This window comes from Oncorhynchus mykiss, chromosome 29 (genome assembly GCF_057628025.1).
Source record: "Oncorhynchus mykiss isolate SJ-2025 chromosome 29, ASM5762802v1, whole genome shotgun sequence".
Classification (NCBI taxonomy): Eukaryota; Metazoa; Chordata; class Actinopteri; order Salmoniformes; family Salmonidae; genus Oncorhynchus; species Oncorhynchus mykiss.
In genome coordinates this window covers 813,725-824,342 of record NC_143050.1, presented here as the reverse complement: position 1 = coordinate 824,342, position 10,618 = coordinate 813,725, and the positions used below count along the sequence as shown (strand labels likewise).

The following is a 10,618-nucleotide window of genomic DNA, read 5'->3' as shown; positions in this document are numbered from 1 at the left end:
CTCTTCTGGGAAGTCATTAATATGGAGTTGGTCCCCCCTTTGCTGCTATAACAGCCTTCACTCTTCTGGGAAGTCATTAATATGGAGTTGGTCCCCCCTTTGCTGCTATAACAGCCTCCACTCTTCTGGGAAGTCATTAATATGGAGTTGGTCCCCCTTTGCTGCTATAACAGCCTCCACTCTTCTGGGAAGGCTTTCCACTAGATGTAGGAACATTGCTGCGGGGACTTGCTTCCATTCAGCCACAAGAGCATTAGTGAGGTCGGGCACTGATGTTGGGCGATTAGGCCTGGCTCACAGTCGGCGTTCCAATTCATCTCCAAGGTGTTCTATGGGGTTGAGGTCAGGGCTCTGTGCAGGCCAGTCAAGTTCTTCTACACATATATCGACAAACCATTTCTGAATGGACCTCGGTTTTTGCACGGGGGCATTGTAATGCCGAAAGAGGTACCTAAGGCCACAAAGTTGGAAGCACAGAATCATCATCTAGAATTTCATTGTATGCTGTAGCATTAAGATTCTCCTGGCATCCGCCAAACCCAGATTCGTCCATCGGACTGCCAGATGGTGAAGCATGATGCATCACTCCAGATAATGCGTTTCATGAGTCCAATGGCGGCGAGCTTTTCACCACTCCATCTGACGCTTGGCGTTGCATATGGTGATCTTAGGCTTGTGTGTGGCTGCTCGGCCATGGAAACCCATTTCATGAGGTTTCCCAACGAACAGTCCTTGTGCTGATGTTGCTTCCAGAGGCAGTTTGTGTTGCAACAGAGGACAGATGATTTTTACGCGTTACAGCACTGGGCGGTCCCGTTCTGTGAGCACGTATGGCCAACTACTTCCTGGCTGAGCTGTTGTTGCTCCTTGATGTTTCCACTTCACAATACCAGCACTTACAGTTGTCAGGGGCAGCTCTAGAAGGACAGAAATTTGACAAACTGACTTATTGGAAAGGTGGCATCCTATGACAGGGCCAGATTGAGTCACTGAGCTCCTCAGTACAGGCCATTATACTGCCAATGTTTGTCTATGGAGATTGCATGGCTGTGTGCTCGATTTTATACACCAGTCACAGGTGTGGCTGAAATAGCCGATTTCACTCATTTGAAGAGGTGTCCACATACTTTTGTATATGTAGTGTAGCTAGGTAGCTAGCTACAGTAGTAAGCTACTGTCATCAAGTTGTTGTTGGGTCATCATATTTAGTCTATTCTCATGAATGCATACTGGCATTTGAATAGAGTGCTAGAAAAGGGGATCTGGACATGGTAGACACATTTAAATGTTGGTGTAGATGCATGATGTGTTCAGAATTTCATGATCAGATCTCCATGATCAGAATACTAAAGCTACATGAACTGTCTAGACAGGGCCTTAGCTGAAAAGCTGTCATAATGAATACCAGGCCACAAACAGAACCCTCTGGTGACAGCTGACACACAACAGAACCCTCTGGTGACAACTGACACACATACAGAACCCTCTGGTGACAACTGACACACATACAGAACCCAACAGAACCCTCTGGTGACAGCTGACACACATACAGAACCCTCTGGTGACAACTGACACACAACAGAACCCTCTGGTGACAACTGACACACATACAGAACCCTCTGGTGACAACTGACACACATACAGAACCCAACAGAACCCTCTGGTGACAATCGACACACATACAGAATCCAACAGAACCCTGTGGTGATAACTGACTCACAAACAGAACCCTCTGGTGATAACTGACTCACAAACAGAACCCTCTGGTGATAACTGACACACATTGGTCATGCTACTGAGAATCAATACCGTGATGTATCATGGCTAAATTCTGACTGATCTAATGTTGAGTAGTCATTATGGCTGTCAAACATTGAAAATATTTTAATTGAGTTAATGGCATTAGTTAATCATGATTAATCACACTTTTGGCCCTAAATAAACAATTTCTCCTCTTTTTTGGGCTTGTATCTACCAAGTTGTAGCAGCAAAAAAGCAGGCCGGTGCAGATACGCAGTGCTCTGTGTGACTGGGTAAGGGCTCATCTTGAGACTGTGTGTGACTGGGTAAGGGCTCATCTTGAGACTGTGTGTGACTGGGTAAGGGCTCATCTTGAGACTGTGTGTGACTGGGTAAGGGCTCATCTTGAGACTGTGTGTGACTGGGTAAGGGCTCATCTTGAGACTGTGACTGGGTAAGGGCTCATCTTGAGACTCTGTGACTGGGTAAGGGCTCATCTTGAGACTGTGTGTGACTGGGTAAGGGCTCATCTTGAGACTGTGTATGACTGGGTAAGGGCTCATCTTGAGACTGTGTGTGACTGGGTAAGGGCTCATCTTGAGACTGTGTGTGACTGGGTAAGGGCTCATCTTGAGACTGTGTGTGACTGGGTAAGGGCTCATCTTGAGACTGTGTGTGACTGGGTAAGGGCTCATCTTGAGACTGTGTGTGACTGGGTAAGGGCTCATCTTGAGACTCTGTGACTGGGTAAGGGCTCATCTTGAGACTGTGTGTGACTGGGTAAGGGCTCACCTTGAGACTGTGTGTGACTGGGTAAGGGCTCATCTTGAGACTGTATGTGACTGGGTAAGGGCTCATCTTGAGACTGTATGTGACTGGGTAAGGGCTCATCTTGAGACTGTATGTGACTGGGTAAGGGCTCACCTTGAGACTGTGTGTGACTAGGTAAGGGCTCATCTTGAGACTGTGTGTGACTGGGGAAGGGCTCATCTTGAGACTCTGTGACTGGGTAAGGGCTCATCTTGAGACTGTGACTGGGTAAGGGCTCATCTTGAGACTGTATGTGACTGGGTAAGGGCTCACCTTGAGACTGTGTGTGACTAGGTAAGGGCTCATCTTGAGACTGTGTGTGACTGGGGAAGGGCTCATCTTGAGACTCTGTGACTGGGTAAGGGCTCATCTTGAGACTGTGACTGGGTAAGGGCTCATCTTGAGACTGTATGTGACTGGGTAAGGGCTCACCTTGAGACTGTGTGTGACTAGGTAAGGGCTCATCTTGAGACTCTGTGACTGGGTAAGGGCTCATCTTGAGACTGTATGTGACTGGGTAAGGGCTTATCTTGAGACTATGTGACTGGGTAAGGGCTCATCTTGAGACTGTATGTGACTGGGTAAGGGCTCATCTTGAGACTGTATGTGACTGGGTAAGGGCTCATCTTGAGACGGTATGTGACTGGGTAAGGGCTCATCTTGAGACTGTATGTGACTGGGTAAGGGCTCATCTTGAGACTCTGTATGTGACTGGGTAAGGGCTCATCTTGATATCTGCGGTGATGCTGGTTGTCATCTCACAGAATCTGCTATTAACATACAACAGAATATAAATCAGGAGCCACAGAGTTACAAAACAGTATTTAATAAAGCAGGAAAAACCACATTGTTGACTTCCTTTACACAGTACAGTGTGTAATGTAGAGCCTGCTGGGTTTGTTGAAGCAGTCTCATGGTGTTCTCTTAACAGCCAGCGCCTCGGTCTCCATCTCTCCTCTACATATCTTCCACGCTCCACTTGTAGGCCATCTCCTGCACAGCCTTCTTATCAGCCATCCTGGTGTACCGCTTCTGTTCAAAACCATTCGACCTGACACACACACACACACACACACAATAATATGAGAGTAATTATAATGTTAATTCTAATTATATATGAATGATAAATGAGCGTGGCGCTATACACACACACATACCCCCCCAACACACACACAGACCCACAACACACACACACAGACCCCCCACACACACAGACCCCCCCCCCCACACACACACAGACCCCCCCAACACACACACAGGGGGTGAGAGGTGTACCTGTCCACTCCGTCCCAACGGTAGCCTGGTGGAATGTTGAAGCGGTTTGGGGGCGGAGCCGGGCCTTTGTAGCGAGGCTTCTCTGTAAACAACAACAGGAAGTGTCAGAGATTCATTGTGATTGGCCGAGGAGGGTTGGAACCTGTGGTACATCACAAGTAGAATCTTAGCATTTGTTTCATCTTAACCCTTCACACACCAGGGGTTGAAACCACTCCAGGCCACTCTGGACCTCTGACAGAAACGAAGAACACAACATAAATGTACCTACTATATAGATTTTCAAATAACTGCTGTTTTTCTGGCCTACAAATTGCTTGTAGAGAAAAAAAAGCAGCCCCCAAAATAAATAGGTGCGGCCTTTTGCTGAACATTGAAATCCCGATGTGGCCCTAGAGCCACAATACACCCCCCCCCCCACCCACACACACCCACACACCTTTGACTCCTCGTAGTTTGTTGTCTCGGTCCTTTTTGCGTCTCATCATGGCCAACATGGGGTCTCCCTCTCTCTCCTGCTCTCTCAACATCCTGTCCAGGTCCTGGTCATCACAGGAACGTGCTAGAGGCTTCTGGGATTCCCTCAACGCATCCTCAACATTCTGCAGCTGCATCTGGCCCTGGGCCACACTACACACACACAGACACACACAGACAGACACACACAGACACGTAAATGACAGACAGACTGACCAGCTGAAAGCTATGATCCCTTATTGATGTCACTTGTTTAATCCATGGTGTGAGATTGCAAGAGTGTGCAAAGCTGTCATCAAGGCAAAGGGTGGCTTATTTGAAGAATCTCAAATATATTTTGATTTGTTTAACACTTTTTTGGTTCCTACATGATTCCATATGTGTTATTTCATAGTTTTGAGGTCTTCACTATTATTCTACAATGTAGAAAATAGTAAAGATAAATATACATTCATACGACACACAGTCTCTCTCACCCTTTCCCCCACTGAGCATATTTCAGGTCTTTCTCTGCCTTCTCTCCGGCCTTCCTCCTCTGCTCCTCTCTCTCTGTCTCGATGTCTCTCCGCTTCCCACTCTTATCTCTGAACACAGTCTCCGCATTTCGAGACGCATCTGCAGGAGAGAGACAGAACAGATGGATTAGTATAACACACAACATAGTATTACACCTAGTGAGTACAGCAGACTAGCGCTAGCCAACACTACCTAGTGAGTACAGCAGACTAGCGCTAGCCAACACTACCTAGTGAGTACAGCAGACTAGCGCTAGCTAGCTAACTACCTAGTGAGTACAGCAGACTAGCGCTAGCCAACACTACCTAGTGAGTACAGCAGACTAGCGCTAGCTAGCTAACTACCTAGTGAGTACAGCAGACTAGCGCTAGCTAACTACATACATCGGGAGGGTGTGTGTCTGGTAACATATAGTGGGAGGGTGTGTGTGTGGTGTACTATAGTAACATACAGCAGGAGGGTGTGTGTGTGTCTGGTGTACTATAGTAACATACAGCAGGAGGGTGTGTGTGTGTCTGGTGTACTATAGTAACATACAGCAGGAGGGTGTGTGTGTGTGTGTGGTGTACTATAGTAACATACAGCAGGAGGGTGTGTGTGTGTGTCTGGTGTACTATAGTAACATACAGCGGGAGGGTGTGTGTGTGTCTGGTGTACTATAGTAACATACAGCAGGAGGGTGTGTGTGTGGTGTACTATAGTAACATACAGCAGGAGGGTGTGTGTGTGTGTGTGGTGTACTATAGTAACATACAGCAGGAGGGTGTGTGTGTGTGTGGTGTACTATAGTAACATACAGCAGGAGGGTGTGTGTGTGTGTGTGTGGTGTACTATAGTAACATACAGCGGGAGGGTGTGTGTGTGGTGTACTATAGTAACATACAGCAGGAGGGTGTGTGTGTGTGTCTGGTGTACTATAGTAACATACAGCAGGAGGGTGTGTGTGTGTGTGGTGTACTATAGTAACATACAGCGGGAGGGTGTGTGTGTGTGTGGTGTACTATAGTAACATACAGCAGGAGGGTGTGTGTGTGTGTGGTGTACTATAGTAACATACAGCAGGAGGGTGTGTGTGTGTGTGGTGTACTATAGTAACATACAGCAGGAGGGTGTGTGTGTGTGTGGTGTACTATAGTAACATACAGCAGGAGGGTGTGTGTGTGTGTCTGGTGTACTATAGTAACATACAGCGGGAGGGTGTGTGTCTGGTGTACTATAGTAACATACAGCAGGAGGGTGTGTGTGTGTGTCTGGTGTACTATAGTAACATACAGCAGGAGGGTGTGTGTGTCGGGTGTGTGTGTGGTGTACTATAGTAACATACAGCGGGAGGGTGTGTGTGTGTCTGGTGTACTATAGTAACATACAGCGGGAGGGTGTGTGTGTGGTAACATACAGCGGGAGGGTGTGTGTGTCGGGTGTGTGTGTGTCTGGTGTACTATAGTAACATACAGCGGGAGGGTGTGTGTGTGGTAACATACAGCGGGAGGGTGTGTGTGTGGTGTGTGAGTAGTACCTTCTAGCGGCTGGTTGATCTTGTCTCTGCGTCGGTTCTCCTCCTGTTCTCTTCTTAGAACCTCCACTGATACCAGTCCTGCTGCGGCTCCTGACAGCATGCTCCGAGACTAACACACACAGATGTTAGAATGGGCAAAGCTTCCACAAAACTTCTCTACCTAGCGACAGGGGCATGTTCAGCAGGATACATTGTTTCAGAACGTTCAAATAGAAATATGCTATGTGGAACAAACATGCCTATCTGACATGTAGAATAAGGCATTCATGTTGGCTCTATTCATGACATTTCTATCTGCAACATTCCAAAACATATGTCAACTGAACATGGCCCAATACTTCTGTGCCTCTTCCCTTCAGCGCCACATGCTCACCTGTGATTGGTCAGGCCTACGAGGGGGGGAGAGGTCAGAGTCTGAGCCCCTCCCACCATGGGTTCGCCTCCTAGGGGGCGATTGGTCAGAATCACAGTTCTGCCCACCCTTTCGCCTTCTCCTGGGCGGTGATTGGTCAGAATCAGAGGCCCCTCCCATCTGTGTCCTTTTCCTTGGAGGTGATTGGTCTGAGTCTGAGCCGGGCCCGTTCTGAGCCCGCCTCCTGGGTGGGGATTGTTCAGACCCTGAAGAGCGCTGGCCAACACGAGCAGACGATGAAGACTTTGCTTTTTTCCTGGACGGAGATGAATCTGAAGAAATTTAAAAAAATTTTTTTTTAAAGACTTCAGAACTTAACCACACCAAGAACGTGGTGAACTACAACCCACGCTGTAGAGTAGGGGAGTATTAATTAGGAACCAACGGAACCAAACAGAATGAAACAGGGAGGGACCCACCAGAATTTGTCCAATATGGACTTTTTAAATCAGAAAACAACTTCCATTTGGAGTAAATGGTTGCCGTTGCAAAACTGGTACTAAATGAATACACCCCAGGGTTATATAGAGAGATTTGTCTTTGAATGGATGTTAACATGGATTGTATTCATTAGTCGCAAACTGTAGCAAAACGTTTTGCAACAGAAACTGTTTACTCCAAACAGAGTTTTTTTTGTTTCTATTGGACAAATTGAGGTTGGTCTTTCTCAGTTTGATTCCAAGTGAATACACCTCTGAACTTGTCCAAGAACACTGATTTCAGGGTCAGAGGTTAGGGGTCAGGTCTCACCTCTGCTGTGTGTCCTGTGGGGGGGTTGGGATGATGATGATGATGATGGAGGAACGCTAGGCTTCAGTCTACGAAGAGACGCATCGGGGGATTCATGTCCAATCCTCCTATGCGGAGAGACGTCCGGCGAATCATGACGCTGCTTTCTGAGTGACAGGGGCTCTGGCGAATCATGACGCTGCATTCTGAGTGACAGGGGCTCTGGCGAATCATGACGCTGCTTTCTGAGTGACAGGGGCTCTGGCGAATCATGACGCTGCTTTCTGAGTGACAGGGGCTCTGGCGAATCGTGTCGAACTCTCTGTTCCTCCTCCTCTGGGACCTCTTCATCAGCTGAACAGAGAGAAATATATATATATATATGCACACACACACCATGCAGCGGACAACACCTGAGCGCACCTCCACTGCTGTCTGGCTCACCTCCCATCACTCTCCATTTGTTGCTGGTCCTGAAGGCTTCCAGGCGTTTGATCTCATCTGGACGCTCGTCTATCACCTCAGCAACCTGACACACAATACAGAGCGAGAGACACAGGTGAGTGGATCAGAGCACTAGCTAGCCACTCTAAAATTATGTTTTTGGTAAAGGTGACCCCAACTGAAAACAAAGTGACAGTGAAGTTAGCTAGTTATGTAGCATTATTTACCACTGGCGCCTCCTCCTCTTCCTCCTCTTCGTTCCCCTTCTCCTCGCCGGCCAGCTGTTTCCAATCCACATCGTCATCTACTATCTTCATCCTGCTCAGACCGAGTAACGTAAACTCACCCCATTCCGTACAAATATGCGCAACCACAACATTTAAACGAGGCTACAGAGAAAACTAATGGGACTGTAGCGACTGTGTTGACTTCAAAATTGGCGGTGGGAACTAGGTTTTTATTCAAGCGTTGATCAACATGGTAATGGATCTATAGTATTGGAAGGCCATAAAGATCATCAAGGACAACAACCACCCGACCGAAAGACTGAAAAACAGCTTCTATCTCAAGGCCATCAGACTGTTAAACGAAGAGTCAGTTGAGAACTGACCCTCCGTTATATCGTGACGTGTCATGTCGTAACGTACAGCACACATAAAGCAACTATTTCTGTCTTACAATCTCTCTCCACCAGGTGTAGCACTTCTTTCATCATTAAAAACAAGAAATGGACAGTGACAGGGGTAAAGGGGGATACCTAGTCATTTTTTGCGTCATCGTTGCATGCGATCATTCTCAAAGCCCCTGTTTACTTCTAACATCACTTTAGAACCGCCCTAAAAACCCAATTAAAATTCGACACAAACCTCCAAGTAGGTATGTAATGACACATTATATAAACTCTTTATAGTGTTTTAATTTACATTTTAGAGGCGATAAGGTGATAAGTTGGACAGATCGAGTGAAAAAAAGCAATTTTCCCACACAACATCTCTCCGTCTCACTATCACGCATTAGTTTCGCTTCCTAACCCGCCATTTTTAAAAAGACCCGACGGGGGCTCATTGCCTGCTTAAATTATGCAGAAACGGGCAGCGTTTAGGTCAAGTAATTGATTATGTTGGAAATGGGAGAAATTGTGCTTTACAATGATATTGACATTACAGTTGATCTGGAAGTATTACGTTTTTGGGGCTCTAAAATAAGGGCAATTGTACGGACCAAGGGGATGTACGAGTTTACGTGAGTTTACGTTAACAGAGCGGTTAGAAACTACTGCCAAATAACAACTTTTTTTAATGCTAGCCAGCTAGTTAACTAGCTACTGGAGTTCGCCAACAGAGGTTAGAAACTACAGCGAAACATCGACCAGATAACGTTAGCTGGCTAGCATAACAAACTTATCAGAGTGTAGTAGGGCTAGCATGCTAACGTTAGCTACTGCCTAACTGTTTAACTCCATATTCCCACGGTGTTTTCACACATACTCACCCTTTTCCTGTAGTTTTAATGCCTTTCTTTTTAGCCTTCTTCTCCCTTGACTTCTTGGCGTCTCCATCTGCAGATAAATAACGTTTCAGATACTCGGATTTGGAGAGAGACGCTCCTTTACTGTCATTCGTGGACGCAGCCATTTTGAAAACAGTCCACCTACATTAGGGAACGGAGAGGACCGAGGGACAAACAGTGCAATGAACGTCATGAAATGCCGCGTTTTCTATTTTGTTTTGTCAATGACTTCATAAATATACAGCTCTGGAAGAAATGAAGACCACTGCAAAATTATCATTCTCTGGTTTTACTATGTGTTTGTGTAAAATTAACATATTTGTTTTATTCTATAAACCAGCAACATTTCTCCCAAATTAAAATATTGTCATTTAGAGGATTTATTTGCGGAAAATGACAACTGGTCAAAATAACAAAAAATATGCAGTGTTGTCAGACCTCGAATAATGCAAGTAAAATACGTTTATTTTCATTTTTAAACAACGCTAATGTTTTAACTTAGGACGAGTTCAGAAATCAAGATTTTGTGGAATAACCCTGGTGGGTGGGTGAGAAGGAGACCACAGCCTCTAAAAGTATTTTTAGGGAACATGACAGCGACACCAAAGCCAAATCAAATCAAATGTATTTGTCACATACACATGGTTAGCAGATGTTAATGCGAGTGTAGCGAAATGCTTGTGCTTCTAGTTCCGACAATGCAGTAATAACCAACGAGTAATCTAACTAACAATTCCAAAACTACTACCTTATACACACAAGTGTAAAGGGATAAAGAATATGTACATAAAGATATATGAATGAGTGATGGTACAGAGCGGCATAGGCAAGATGCAGTAGATGGTATCGAGTACAGTATGTACAAATGAGATGAGTATGTAAACAAAGTGGCATAGTTAAAGTGGCTAGTGATACATGTATTACATAAAGATGCAGTAGATGATATAGAGTACAGTATATACGTATACATATGAGATGAATAATGTAGGGTATGTAAACATTATATTAAGTAGCATTGTTTAAAGTGGCTAGTGATATATTTTACATCAATTCACATTATTAAAGTGGCTGGAGTTGAGTCAGTGTGTTGGCAGCAGCCACTCAATGTTAGTGATGGCTGTTTAACAGTCTGATGGCCTTGAGATAGAAGCTGTTTTTCAGTCTCTCGGTCCCTGCTTTGATGCACCTGT

At 45.7% G+C, this 10,618-nt stretch overlaps 1 protein-coding gene across 1 annotated transcript; it reads right to left on the bottom strand.

Annotated features, from left to right (window-relative positions):
• Positions 1-3,360: 3,360 nt before the first annotated feature.
• Positions 3,361-9,622, bottom strand: bud13 (BUD13 homolog). The gene is made up of 10 exons (XM_036968121.2): positions 9,411-9,622; positions 8,147-8,237; positions 7,920-8,004; positions 7,497-7,829; positions 6,708-7,018; positions 6,335-6,443; positions 4,779-4,917; positions 4,265-4,455; positions 3,826-3,907; positions 3,361-3,601 (listed from the first exon to the last, which is right to left on the bottom strand). The coding sequence occupies exons 1-10, from the start codon at positions 9,551-9,553 to the stop codon at positions 3,508-3,510; spliced, it is 1,578 nt and encodes a 525-aa protein (XP_036824016.1). The 5' UTR covers positions 9,554-9,622; the 3' UTR covers positions 3,361-3,507.
• Positions 9,623-10,618: the final 996 nt, after the last annotated feature.